The sequence below is a fragment of the Agelaius tricolor genome, unplaced genomic scaffold (assembly GCF_023055355.1).
Source record: "Agelaius tricolor isolate 1412-34295 unplaced genomic scaffold, bAgeTri1.0.p SCAF_1, whole genome shotgun sequence".
NCBI lineage: Eukaryota > Metazoa > Chordata > Aves > Passeriformes > Icteridae > Agelaius > Agelaius tricolor.
Window position 1 is genome coordinate 96,218,931 of NW_027269261.1, and position 14,683 is coordinate 96,233,613.

At 44.3% G+C, this 14,683-nt stretch overlaps 2 protein-coding genes across 2 annotated transcripts; one reads left to right on the forward strand and one right to left on the reverse strand.

Moving 5' to 3' along the window:
- On the reverse strand, nt 1-7,760 carry MTO1 (mitochondrial tRNA translation optimization 1). The gene is made up of 12 exons (XM_071444722.1): nt 7,486-7,760; nt 7,146-7,345; nt 6,620-6,737; nt 5,639-5,928; nt 3,599-3,711; nt 3,269-3,459; nt 2,905-3,035; nt 2,227-2,431; nt 1,974-2,145; nt 1,633-1,751; nt 968-1,125; nt 1-790 (listed from the first exon to the last, which is right to left on the reverse strand). The coding sequence occupies exons 1-12, from the start codon at nt 7,694-7,696 to the stop codon at nt 569-571; spliced, it is 2,130 nt and encodes a 709-aa protein (XP_071300823.1). The 5' UTR covers nt 7,697-7,760; the 3' UTR covers nt 1-568.
- A 7-nt stretch (nt 7,761-7,767) lies between these two features.
- Nucleotides 7,768-14,600, forward strand: CGAS (cyclic GMP-AMP synthase). Its single transcript, XM_071444736.1, has 5 exons — nt 7,768-8,643; nt 9,658-9,880; nt 10,717-10,962; nt 12,190-12,292; nt 12,925-14,600. Exons 1-5 carry the CDS (start codon nt 8,092-8,094, stop codon nt 13,265-13,267), a joined length of 1,467 nt encoding a protein of 488 aa, XP_071300837.1. The 5' UTR covers nt 7,768-8,091; the 3' UTR covers nt 13,268-14,600.
- The last annotated feature ends 83 nt before the right edge of the window (nt 14,601-14,683 follow it).

Below are 14,683 nucleotides of genomic sequence, written 5' to 3' on the forward strand. Positions count from 1 at the left end.
AAGTTTCAAGATAAGCTTTATTTATTTTAAAAGAGAAAAACATCTGCAGGATGTTGTGTTTACATTCAGTCTCCTAATTAACTTTAAATATTCGTGTGGCACACGTTTCCATAGCCAAGTGTCTCCTTCTGGCTGACACCACACTGAGACACCAGCCTGTGCATAGTCACTGCACAGCTATGAACACAAGTCCTGAACTCAATGGAACACACTTTTCAGCTCCAATCCTCTTGTGCTGCCATGGGCATTGCATGGTAACATTTCTTACTCATTTCAGAAGAACCAAACACTGTCCTTTACAAGATACAGATTTTGACTACCCAAAGTCTTCCAAATGAGTGGAATTTCAAAAGCAGTTCTCCTGTCTCTCCATTTGCATCAGCAAAATCACAGGCTGTATTTAGGTTTCTGAGCATTTACCTTGTGCATTCATCACCTTTGTTCTATGCAATGACACTGCCACAGAACCCAACTACAACTGCTTTGGATCCAGCCAGCATGGGTGTTATCTGGGAAGACGCTCAGGAGGGGATCTTGCCAAGAAGTCTGGCAGGATCAGCGCCTTTCTCTACAAAGGTGTTTTAACAAACTTTGTCTCCTCTTCAGAAAACTCTGCTGAAACCTGTCTTTGTGAAGTTGCTTTGCCTGAGTACATTTTCCCTGGGAAGTACTCCCCAGACTGAGGCACAGCTTTTAGCTTCTCTGTCTTGCGGTGATTGGTTTTCACAAATCTTAGCAGGTTCACAATAGCAGCTGGTGTGACTCCAGGGATACGGCTGACCGCACCAATCTGCACATGGAGACAGGAACAAGTTAACTAGCACCAAACCTACACACTGCGTGGAGCTAGTGAGAAATGAGATCAAAACTGTGGGTGCTCCTTTCCCTGATTCTTTCACCCCCCTGCCCCTTGAGAAGACAGAAGGGATTCAGTGCTGCTCAGCCCAGCTGTGGATGAGTTTCTCACCGTCTGGGGGCGGTTTGCGTCCAGCTTCTCCCGCACCTCTGCCGAGAGTGAGGCATCAATGGCAAAGTAATCCAGGTCATCTGGCAGCTGGAGCGCCTCGTCACGACGCACCTCTTCCATTTCCTGCTGCTGACTGACTACACACCACTCGTAAGCAGCTGTGGTGATCAAGGGAACAAGAAAGGCAGATACAGATAGATATTAATGTGAAACAATCACTTGCACGAAGCACAATGAGAAATTTCACTGAGGTGGGTCAAAAGCTCCTAAGGAAATTTCCAGCCTCACAGACTATAGAGCCTAATTCACATCACTGCTTTGGAAGAAGTTATACTCTTTGATTTGTTATAGGAATTTATATATGTGGGTGGTTTTCATCTTCTCATCACAACAAAGGATGGAGTATTTGATGGGAGAGTAAGAAGGAAAAACCCAAAGAGTGATCTTAAAGAGTGAAACATCAGTGCATAAAAAGGGCTGTGGCTTATGGTAAAAAGTTCACACTTTTTACATAAGCCACATAAGATCACACTTTTTACATAAGTTCACATAAGATCAGTGTTTCATTTCTCTAAGCAGCAACATGAAAAACACTAGGACAACTGCTGTCCCCTTACTGTACAAACATATAAGATCACCATGAGAGCCTAATCCTTGTACCCTACCTTCTATTTTCAATCTCTCTGCCAGCTCTCTCCACTGAGCAAGCTTGCCCAGGGGTTCTGGGATAGCCTTTGCCAGAATCTCCATGTTGACATCTTGATACTGAAGGACATCAAAGGCACTGTGAAGAACATAAGTAAACATTTATGGTAAAAAGGAGTCACACTTGTAAGGCAGATTTATGGCTGTTCCAAGCTCAAACGTACAAAGTTCTTAGCTTAAGCCAGAACAACAATCTCGGAGTACTGACAGCTTCAGGAAGGATGGACAAATGCTGTGACTACACCACTAGCCAGATGTGCTAAAGCAAACATAACCAGAAAGCTCCACATGTAACACTTACCTGACAGGTGACCTGCGATTGCTACTGATGGGAACTCCTGGTAGTAACTGGGACCATCTGGGTATGCTGAACTGAAGTGATTTTAGTGTTGCGATCCCATCCTCTAATGCAGCTCTCATCTTAACCGCTTGTTCATATCGCTGCTGTGACACACACCCAGCTTCTTCAAACCCTGCAGAGACACACGGTCCATGAGACAAAGGTCCAGAGCCAGGCAGGGCCGGTCAGTGCAGGAGCTGCCGGGGCAGAGCACCTCTGTGAGTGAGCCTGGCGTCGGCGTTGTCGGGCCGCAGGGCCATGCGGAACTCCACGCGGCTGGTGAACATGCGGTAGGGCTCGCTGGTGCCCAGCGCCGTCAGGTCATCGATCAGCACCCCCACGTAGCCCTCGGTGCGACTGACGGTGAACGGGGGCTTGCCCTGAGCCCGCCGGCACGCGTTGATCCCAGCAATCACACCCTGCGCAGGCAAAACAAACCAAACTCCATCGCTCTCTCCTTAGCAAAAACGTTGGCACACCTGCCTGCCCCAAAGGCTCACACGTCAAACCGCGCCCAGGAAAATGCAACAGTCTGTGCCGGTAATCCAGGCTGTTTCCTTCTTGTGACATTCTCAGTGTCTGAAGGGCTTCTTGGCCCCTGCTGATGTGTCTGGAGACAATTCCCACATTTTCAACTATACCCACTGCACAGTCTCCATGCTGAAACACTTGACAGGACTTTCAATTACTATTGTTACTGCAACTTTAGGGATAGCAACTGCAGACACTTGTACAGATACAAGTAAAAGTATCTTAGGCAAGTCTGGAATCAGGATGAGCAACAAAAGTAAGAACATCTCATGAGCACAAAACAGGCCTAGCAAGACTATCACAAAGGCCAAGGTAATATCCCTTTCTGAGTGCTGAATATACAACAGTCAGATTTGCCCACCTGAGCTGCAGCTTCTTCATAGCCTGTTGTGCCATTGATCTGGCCTGCAAAGAAGAGGCGCTGAACAAGACGTGACTCGAGAGAAGTGGTCAATTGTCGGGGGTCTAAAAAGTCATACTGCACCCCATAGCCTGTGACACACAACAAGACAGATGTTACAGGAGGGACTGTCAAGGCAACCAGTGGAGCAGAATGGTTTATCAATTCTATTTATGATTTCTGAGCAAGCAGACTAAAAATCACTGCATTCAGGAATTAGTTTTGCTTCATGTTTCCTTTGTTTTGCTATGCTCTAAACAAAACCTGCTTTTCATTAACTAGTAAATAAATATGACTAATAGATTCAAAACTATTCAGCCCTCACCTGGCTGTAACATCTTGGCTTTTTCCAAGCCTGGGACGGATTTGATCACCTGCTCCTGTAGCTCAGGTGGCAGTGTCATGGACATGCCCTGGGGGTAAATGACATTGGAATCCAAGCCTTCTGGCTCCAGCCACACCTGATGTTCTCGGTCTGGGAAGCGCAGAACCTTTGATTCAAGAGAGGGACAGTACCTGTAACAGTAAACAGCCATGAGCAGCACCTGACATGGAGAAAAAGTTACTTTCCAGAATTGAAGCCGGAGAGACCCACAGCTCCAGACAGACTTCCAGCCTGTCCCCTCGACAGCCTTGCATGATGCCGCACACTCACCGTGGGCCCCTGGTTGTCTCCCTGACGTGGTTGTTCAGGTGCAGGTTATCGCGGATAATTTGCTGGGCCTTCAGGTTCGTGCGAGTCAGGTAACAGGACAGCTGATCTTCTGGCTGGAACAAGCCAAAGCTCAGCCTAAGTTAATCTGGTCACGACACCATATCCTTACTAAGTAACTCTGGTATCTCCAAGACCTTTCCCATGATGGCTGGCTCTCTCTTCTGGGAGGGGTCATCAGGGCTGTCATACCCACTGTACAGACTGAACACGAGCAATCTGAGAGCCTGAGCAACAAGCCCAAGACCAGACCAAGAACAGAATGGAATCTGGGAGTCTGGAATTTAAGTTCTATCCTATATGCTGTATTCCTAACTACAGGATGGATATTCCCATTAAATCAACATGTTACATCACAGCATTCAAACTGATCACAGGGAAAAAAGACTTCTGGAGTTAGAAGAATAAGTGTTGACCCTACAGCTAACAGCCAATTAATGGGTGAAGAAAAAAAACTGATGAAGAGAAAAAAATTCTCTCAAAGAGGAAAAAACCTCAAAACTCTGAAATTAACATGAAAAATTTAAAGTTTGGAAAAAACCTCACCATATGAAGTAAAGTATTTCACTGATATTTCTAAAAAAGAGTCAACAGACTCACATTCGAAACTGTGACAATGTAGCACCATAACTCTTTAAAACTGCCACTGAATTATATATTAGTTAGAACAAAAGTCTTGTGATTTTATGCGGTTTTGATTTAGATCTGTGTTGGCTAAGCGTCAGAACAAAACCCTGACAAATCATCTCGCTGCACTTGCAGACAGGAACTCCATGGACCCATAACCCTCAGAGAACTTAATCAACCGTTGAAGATCAAAATTTAATAAAGAATTGGTCAATGGTTGTCATATAACTTGAGATTAATTAGATGCCATAGACAAGAAAGCTGTCCTGAAAAAGTTAATATATTGCAGGTGTGGTAAGGGAACCACTTCATAGGCCTATACACTCCAGAAACTTAATCAATAGTAATTGTCTAAACAGGACAGCAAATTTAATAAAGTACTGTTTAGCTGGATAAAACCTGGGTTATCCATTAAACAAAGACAGATGAGATGCTCTGGTAGTAATAAAAGAAACAGAACACGTACACCATGATGCAATAAATTGGCCAGACTTCTGGGAGCATCTATAAAAAATCCTGCATGTTATAGCATATATAAACGTCTGAAAACTGTTGTTTCTTTCAACGTATTTATGGAGAATAAATTCCTGATATGCTCTCAATTTTGACTCAAAATTGTCATTAGGAATGTTTGTCTAACAACTTTTTGCTGTTAGATTTAAAACACTTTGTTTGAAAACCTCTCCTACATATACCAAGGCCTTCAACTGATACTACTTTTGCCCCATCCTGATTGTAAAAGGTTATTGCAATTCCTATAACTTCCAGGGCAAATTAACTCCTGATACTCAACTCTGTGCTGTTTAATTACATTATACAAAACCAGCCAATGTTCCAAGATTTTCTTCAGAAAATTGAACCTCTTCTGCTTTTAAGTTACTGTTAACCTGCCACCGCTCAGCTCTGTGGATAAATCCATCCTTTCTTAGTCAATACTACAAATGATCTCTAATTGCAACATTTTAACCTTATTCCAGAGCTAAGATAAGAAGCCAGACACTGTAAATATCTACAACACAGTCAATAATACTGGAAGATTTTGTAAAACCAACCATATAACTAGCACATGAAGAATACTAGCAGCAGTATCACATTTCACAAAACTCTTGACTCCACAGATAAAGAAAGTTCAGTTCTCAAGTTGAGAAGTGAGAGTGAAAAGGTATTTGCTTTCAAAAGAACACAAGTAACTTCCGCCTCGCATTGAGAGTCCTCAAAAACCTAACACCTCCAGTACAAATACATCCCAGCTGCCTTTCCCAGCCCTGACTCCCTGGCTGATGATGAGCACGACACTCCCAGAACCACTTCCACCCAGCTCCATGTGCACCTGATGGGTGGGATGTGCTATCCCACCTTGATCCACACGGCCTCGCTGAGGAAGCTGAAGGGCACTGGAGGGTTGTCAGCTGCACGCTCCTCCAGACCAGAGAAGTCAATCGTATCCTTGGCAAGTCGGGGCGGTGTCCCAGTCTTCAGCCTGCCCACAGCAAAGCCCAGTCTCTCCAGAGTGTGAGCCAGCCCGATGGCTGGCTGGTCCCCCAGCCGCCCCGCCGGGTGCGTCTCCAGGCCGATGTGGATCACACCCCTCAGGAATGTACCGGTGGTCAGGATAACACTCCCGGCACGTACTGCGCTCCCATCCCCTGGAACAGCAGGTTTTCAGAGATGTGCACAGTTTAGTAGCAACAAAGCCCTGGAATTCTGGTGCTTCTGTCTAAAGAGAGAACTGGAGACTACCAGTGCTCACTGGGGGTTTATCTGTCTTCTATCATAAAATAATACCAGCTTCTCCATAATAAAAGCATCAACAGTAATAACTACAATAAGCAGCATGTAGTTATTTCTGTATATTTATTATTCCTAAGCAAGTTATTCCTAAAAAATAAAACCAGTCCTGAGAAAAATCCATATCCAGGCCTTTACTTTGGAAAGCTTGTTTATTATAACAGCAAGAGGTAATGAAGTACAAGTCTGTTACTAAGAGGACCCCACGGTCCTGTAACACTGAGGGCAGCATACACCATTTACCAAATAAAACCTCAAAACACAGCATGGAATTCAGCATCACTAGCCTAGAGAAAATTAACTTAGTTAATGTCCCAATATATTACCAATCCAGGCATTTATGACATCGTATTACTTTGTATTACACATATTAACCTGGTTTATTTCACTTTACCTAAACCAGCTCTGTTGGCTAATTAATCTTTCTCACTAATGAATTAGAATAGGATAAATTCATCTTTCTCATCGGTGAATCCGAGATATTTACCCCCAAAGGCTTGTTCTTAGTGTGGAGTAACTGAAGGCACTTAGTGAGTTACTAGCACATACCCAGAACAACTCCTGTGACTTGGCATTTCCCGGGACGGCCTGGTTCTGGCTCAGTCAAGAGAAGATCCTCCACAGACGCCTCACGAACTGTCAACAGTGGTGTGTTTAGGATTTCTTTCTGTCATGAAAGGAGTTACTGCAAAAATCTAGGATGTTATGAGACAATATGGGCAATCCCAAACCCTGCTGATTTCTGAAACATCTATTACCCACTTCCATTCTTACCAGGTCATTTGGCAGACACTCAGTTATGGTACTATCCTGATTTATTAGGTAGAAGTTTTCACTCACATAAAGTTTAAGCTTAAATAAACTAATTGGTCATGAAGCCTGACCTGTATCTAAAACACTAGAGAATTTTTCAAACTGCGCTGAGCTCCAACAACTTACACTGCATCCAGACAGAAAAGTATCTAGGTTTGATCGGTAAATAATGATAAACAAAACATATCCCTTTTCTTCGTAATCCTCAGTGCTGTATCCCGCCTCCCAGCACCCAGGAGCCCGCCCGGCGCGGCCCCCTCACCTGCATGTTCTCCTTGTAGAGGCCGCGGTCGATCTGCGCGCGGAGGCCCCACACGGCCGGGCCCTTGCAGCGGTTCAGCACCTTGTAGTGAACGCCGGAGCGGTCGCACACGCGGCCGCACAGCCCGTCCAGGGCGTCCACCTCCCGCATGAGGTGCCCCTTCCCGATGCCGCCGAAGGACGGGTTGCAGGACATTTCCCCTGGGTAACGACACAGGGACACCCTCAGCACCGCGCAAAGGCCCCCGCGACCTCCCCGGCTCAGCGCCGCTCCCCACGCCGGGAGACCCGAGGCGCCCGCGGCAGCTTCCCCCGCCCTCCCTGGGCACCCGCGGCGGTACCGATGGTGCCGATCCTGTGCGTGAGCAGCAGCGTGCAGGCCCCACCGCGAGCGGCCGCCGCCGCCGCCTCCGTGCCCGCATGGCCCCCGCCGATCACCACCACCTCGTAGCGCGGCGCTGCCGCCGCCCCGACCTCGCTGCCCGCCCGGCGGTGCCCGGGGCGAGGCGCCAGGGGCAGCGGCAGGCGGCGGCAGCCGCTCCGCAGGAACATGGCGGCTGGCCCGGGAGCGCCGCCGCGGCTCCTCCGGCCCGGAGCGAGAGGCGGGGCCTGCGGGAGCTCCCTGTGCGGCTGGAAAAGCCGGGCGGTACCGGTGCTCACGTGTCCTCGTCCCGCGGGCAGGCGGGCGGAGCCGCCCAGGAGCGGGAAAACGCTCCCGTCGGATTGGAGGGAGACAGCAGCTTGATTGTTGCTGCCGGAGCCATCCTGTGCCCGGGCTGGAGTTGGCGCGCCGGGCAACGTCTTGCCTCCGCCCCGCTCGCCGGGTTTCGTTTCCTAGGGGAGGCGCGCTTCTTGGAAGAGGAACTCACCCGAAGCCAGAGGCGGGAACGCCGTTGTTCGCGGGGCCGCGCTCGCCGTATTGCTGGTGCGGAGAGGGAGCAGTGGCCATGGACGCCGCGGGTGGCAGAGGGGCGCGGGCCAGGCAGGGGAGGCGTTCCACAGTTCCGCGGAGCCGGGGCACGGAGAAGGGTGCAGCCCGAAGCCCCTCGCGGGGCCGCGTCGCGGGTGAAGGCTCGAGCGCCATCGCCACGCTCCGAACACCGCGGACGGACGGAGCCCCTGCCCGGGGCGGCCGCTCGGCGCGGCGAGCCCCCGCTGCCCGGGAGCTGCCAGCGGGCGGGGCGGCGGGCGGCGCAGAGGCGCCCCCCTCCTCACGGAGCAGGGCACCGGCCGCCAGAGTCCCCGCGGCCCCGGGGAGCGTCGCGGCGGTGCCCGACGGGGCGGTCGCTGCCGCCGGCCGTCGCCCCCCGCCGGCGGCAGACGCCTTGCGGCTCCGGGAGGTGCTGTCGCGGCTCAGCCTGCTCCGCGAAGACGTGTCCGAGGCTTCGACACTGGTGAATACGGTGGTTCCGCACCTGGTCCAGGCTATCCGCGACAAGGAGAGCTGCTTCAGCTCCATCGAGCGGCAGAGCGCCGGCAGCTACTACGAGCGCGTCAAGGTGGGTGCCGGGCGGAGGCAGCGCTCGCCCGCCGGGCGGCGGCGGCGGCAAGTGGCGGGCGGGAACATGGGCCAGCCGCGCGAGGGCCGCTCGGAGCTGGCCTCTCCCGCCCACTCATGGCTCTGTGGATGTAACTACATATCTAAGGATAGCTCTGTGAAGTAATCACAATGCATTACAAAATGTTCAGTAACCTGCTGAATGGTGCTACGTGCAGTGAGTCAGAGACGCTACCTGAACGGTTCAGGCTGCAGCAAGCCCTGCCCTCGCACAGCACGCAGGTGAGCTCGGTGTAACAACACAAGCCGACAGTATAGCACTGCACGAGAAGCCCTGGGCCAGGTTTTAGTTCATAGTTTTTTCAAAAAGCAGGAGTTATGTATGGATGCAAATTGAAGAAAAATTTAGATTAGAAAGAATTTTTTTACTGTGAGGGTGGTGGACAGTGGTATAGAGTGTCTGAGGAGATTGTGGATGCTCCAAACGTGGCAGTGTTGAAGGCCAGGTTGGATAAGGTCTTGAGGAACCTGGTCTAGAGGAAGGTATCCCTGCCTAGGGCAGGATGAGTCAGGACTAGCTTTATCTCTAAGGTCCATTCCAACCCCTTCACCTTCTGTGATTAACCAGTACCTTTCTTCTTTGTTCCCGTAGACTGAAACTAAGTCAAACATGGGGACACTTTTTTTTTTCTGTTTAAAACTAGCTTCAGACCTAGCAGTGCATTTTTTTCTTCACATCCTAAGTGCAAGAGGATGTCTAAGCATATTTATACATTAATTATTCAGAACAGCTCAAGAATCTTAAAACTATCTTAAAAATTAATAAGTTGGAGAGCTGGGAAGTGAGCTGCAAATTGCTATTTTCCACCCCAATGCACAGTAATCTTGCAATACCACAGAAATAAGCTCATATTTCACATCAGACACCAAGGTAAATGAAACCACAACTGGTAGAAAAATCTCAGGAGAATAAAACCTAAGTTGCACATTGTCTGTTCTATTCTTATATTTGCAGATATCTGAACCAAATGAGTTTGACATCATGCTTGTAATGCCTGTTACAAGGATTCAGCTGGATGAGTCTGATGATACTGGAGCCTATTATTATGTATCATTCAAAAGGAGTCCAAAAGAAAAGGGTTGGTTGAAGTTCTTAGAGGAAGATGGAAAATTATCAGCCTTTAAAATGCTTCAAGCACTAAGAGAAATTATTAAACAGGAAGTAAAAAACATTAAAGGTGAGTACTGAGAGAACAAGCTTCATCAGGAAGTGGTAAAAACACAGTTACATTGTGCATATGTGTTGCTCCAGTATTAACACACATTTTCCTGCCAGTCTCTTTGTGCCAATGGAGCTGCAACCCCTCCTGTCCCCAGTATCTCAAGCTGGCTCTTGTGTTAATGATCAGAAATACACATAGGTAACTTGTTACATTATTAACTCCACTATGCATATTTTCTGTATGAAAATAATAAACATTAAGGGATGCATGCTTGCTATTTCCTACCTAACCTATACATCTTGCATCTATCTGGAGTATACAAAGAGCCATTTGCTGAAGTAGTAGCAAAACAAGGAGCTTTCTTTTATACAGCACCTGTATTTTCTTTTATACAGTACCTAATATTTTTTATTCATCAGTACAGAAGCTGCATCCCAGTTATTTTTATAATGATTAAAAAAAAAATATATATATCTATATATAATTATATTAAAATAACCCCAGTTAGGGTTACTTTTTCCCAAAACCTTCAGAAATATTGTGGCCAGACTGTGTGTTTTCAACAGGGAAGCAGTTACATGAAAAACAATATTATATTTTTAATTCTCAGACAGTAAATCAAGCAAACACAGTAGTGTTCCCTGTTTCATAGAACTCTTCAATAGATCGTCCCAATCTTTCAACATCCTGTAGGATAAAGAACCATTGACTGAACACAGGTATTTCTTTTGATTGCTTATGAGCTCTTTAGTAAAAACTGGAACATTCTTAAAAAAAAGTTTTCATCTTACTAATCTATCTATCTAGCTATCTGTCCATCTAACATGAAATATCACTTTCTTTGTTACTAGGTATGCAAGTCACTGTGGCAAGGAAAAAGGCTGGAAGCCCTGCAATAACTCTTCAGATCAAAAAACCTCCATTAGAAATATCAGTGGACATCATCTTGACTTTGGAGGCTCAGCAGAGCTGGCCCCCCAGCACACAGACTGGCCTCAAAATTGAACCGTGGCTGGGAACAAAAAAGAGGAGGGATTTCAGATTTAGATCAATTTATTTAGTAGCCAAGCAAAACAAAAGAGAAAAAGTTCTAAGAGGTACCTCAAATATGGACAATAATAAGTTATGAAATGTCTTCTCTACAACTTGATCACTTACAAGTGCTATAGAAAGGGTATCCAGATCATGTTCAGTGTTCCATCTTCGAGACACCTCATCCTGGATATATCCAGCTCAGACAACTGAAATCCCTCTTTAAAGCAGCAGATTTGTGGTACTGCTTGTCCTCTACTGAAATGTAAATACAAGCCCACTCTGCCAGGCTGCACACTAACCATTACTAAGAGCATTATATTAAATCCACTCCAGCCAGACACATGGATATGAGCCTTCCCTTGTGCTAGTAGTGTGCTTAACAGCAGCTTGCACTCTCTTGTAAGGAAATTAGAAGAAAGTTGCTAAAAATGCAGGGAACTTCCCCATACATGAGATTGCATCCACAAATCAGATACTTCTGCAGGAAGCAAACTGTTTTCTATCAAGATACATTATTTCTCACTGAACTCTGGTATGGCTACAACATTTTTTCTTCCAGACCGCTGTCACATTGAGCCTCCTTTAGCTTGCAGATTCTGACTTGTGCATTATGGTAACTGATCCTTTCAGCATAAGATTTTAAGCATTCTGGTACCATTTTAATTAGCATGCCCATGTTATCAAAGCCCAGTACAGAAGTACTGATTTATTTGGCAATTTCTTCCTGTGCAAATTAAATGCAAAGAGTAACTGAGCCAAACAGGCAAGGCAAACTGTAATTCATGAAAAAGACAAAAGTGATTGTTGGTATTAGAAACAGGGCATTGTGCTATATTAGCAATTATTTTCAGAAGCATGAGCAGAAGAACAAAAAGAAATGCTTTAGAGCATGAGACAAGCTCACAAACCTATTACGTGCACTAAGAAAACACAATAACAGAAATTAAAAGGCTGTAGATTTCTATGAATAATGCAGTTCTCTAAATCATGTTCAGCAAATCCAGGGACATTCAGAACTAAGCCTAATTTTAAAGTTAATTCAAACATCCTTAGGAATTTAAAGCATCCAAACTATTATGTCCTATATTAATTACATTCCAATTGTGTTTGTGAAGCAGCTGGAGAGTTAAGGAGGAACTAACTGCACTCACTGAATTATGGGGTTTTTTTTAGTGGGTGCAAAAATTTGTGGGTATTTAAGTCAATTACAAAACTGTTTTTTTTTTCTAGCTACGAAAGCTGATGCTTAGTGCTGTGCAACTATTTAACAGTCTTGTGCTTGACTTCAGGGAACACCTGGCGACTGTCCTTCTCACATATTGAAAAGGATATGATAAAGAACCATGGCAACTCAAAGACATGCTGTGAATCCAATGGACCAAAGTGCTGTAGGTTGGTATTTTACTTTAAGCCTGTGTGAGCTGGGCTAGCACTAACACTGTTTCAGTTTAGCACTTAAGAATATGATCTAACAGTAATTACTCATAATAGGAAGCAAGAGTCTTTAAGGCATAGTTGTTCTACAGCAATACAACACTGCATGTTCTTGCTGAATGTCTGGCTTGTATTTACTTAATGAAAGGTGGAAACAATCACAGTGGTGCTTTAGACTTCAGACTTGCCTTAGAATGCAAAAATATGCGACTTGTTCAATTATCTTTCCCAAATTCAGTCCTGTTAAAAAAAAAGCTTTAAAAAGTGACTAACTCCATCTTTCTGAGCAAAATTTCCCTTCATATCAAGGCAATTTCTAAAATTATGGTGAGAAAACTGCTGAATGAGATCAAGATGAATAAATGATTTTTCACTTCCATGAGAACTGTCTTCCAGATTTCTTCAACAAGGAAGAACAAAACCCACATGAGTCCTTAACAAGTAAACTAAGAAGTTGGTTTGCCAATTACATCTTGTACTGAATCAAGAAAGCAACAAGAGTATTAATGCATAATTGTGTTTAAATATCTGATCTACATATTTAGAACTATGGAGAAGATACCTAATATATATCTATATTTTTTTAACAGGAAAGGTTGTCTTAAGCTGCTGAAGTTTCTTCTAGAGCAACTTAAAAGGAAACATCCAAAAGAATTGGAAAAATTCTGTTCCTATCATGTCAAAACTGCTTTTCTCCACTCCTGTGTCATGTGGCCAAATGACACAGACTGGCACTTGGGAAACTTGGATCATTCCTTTCAGCAATGTCTGGAATTTTTTGTGGATTGCCTGCAAAAGTCTCAGCTGACTCACTTTTTTATTCCCCAATACAACCTGCTCAGCCAAGAAGATAAGGCAAAACATCATTTCCTTTCAAGAAAAATAAGCTATGAATTGAACAATGGATTCCCAGTATTTCATGAGAGTTATTAAGAACACTGTTCACAACAGATATCTAATCATTTTGACTTTACATATTTGAAACAAAAAACTCTGCAATATAAATGACTCTTCAGTAGTCTGTACTACAAAACCCAAAACAAAATAAAATGAAGACCTCTAAGAGAAAAATCTATACTTCAGTCACACTGCTTAGCCATAACCCTTAAAAGAAATGTTTTAAGTAATATTTACCTTGCCTATCCAAATGTAGATGTCACCTGCAAAATATCTTCAAGGTATATGAAGAACATAGAGAAGAATTTGCAATAGTTCATTTCCCACATGTAATTTCTGTGTTTCCAAATACAAAGGCATAAAGGAAAGACTGCATAAAGGAAAAACTGACAATTTTATTTAAAATTAAGATCCACTGCAGAATATCCAAACTACACTCCTACTTTCAAAAGAAAAAAAAGTCCCTGGAGTTACTTTGACATTAACCAGAACAACTTCTCGATTACCTGGGTGGATATGAAAATCTTTTGCAGAAGACAATCACCAGCAATAGCTACCAGAGAGAGACTATTTTACCTGAGTAATATGAAGTTCCTAAAGTAACTTATCCTTTCTGAGTCTTCAGAATTACTTTAGAAATCAGTCTTTTCATTGGGCTTTGGATGGGAAACAATCATTACCTAATATGCTGCAACAGAGTAGATGGTTTTCTGCCAAAGAACATTTATTTATATGATGAATCATGTAGAAAGAAATGCATCTTTCAACCTGTATCAAAGAGGAAGACTCTTGATATAAAAGGTTTCCAAAACCAAAATGCAGCATGAACTGGACACTCCTGAAATTGAAATTCATATCACTTTTTCTTATATTGAAGAAATGTGTGTTAGGAAAAAAAAAATTATAATAATTCCTATTACTAAAATCATGCAGGTGAGAAGTACACAGCATTTGAGAACTGCTGTGCTGCAAATAAATACATCTTTTGCTTCTACTTATAGAAGTCATGGGAAGTCCATATTTTTCACCTACTTTTTGAAGGCAAAATAACCTACTGGATTGAATAATGCCCAGATTTACCTCAATTATGAGCAAATTAAGAGGAAAGAATATTTACAGAGTAATTTTACTAAAATATTCTCATTTTACTGAATTTTGTTTATTAGTTTTTATTTAATCATACGACACATAAATAAACACAAGTTCAGACCAAGCATCAAATGAAGGAATAACTCCTTCCCATATAAATTTCAAAGAGTAGAAAACATGCCCCATTATCACAGGGAATCTGTGTGACAGAACCTGACATCCAAATGTAAATTGTGAATCAATTTTATCTGGAAGAAATAAAAGCTGACCTTCAAATGTATTCTTTTTTCCATGACTTTGTTAACATTGCTCTAGTAAATTCTGGTTTCATTTCTTAAGCAGAATACTACATCCACAAAAACC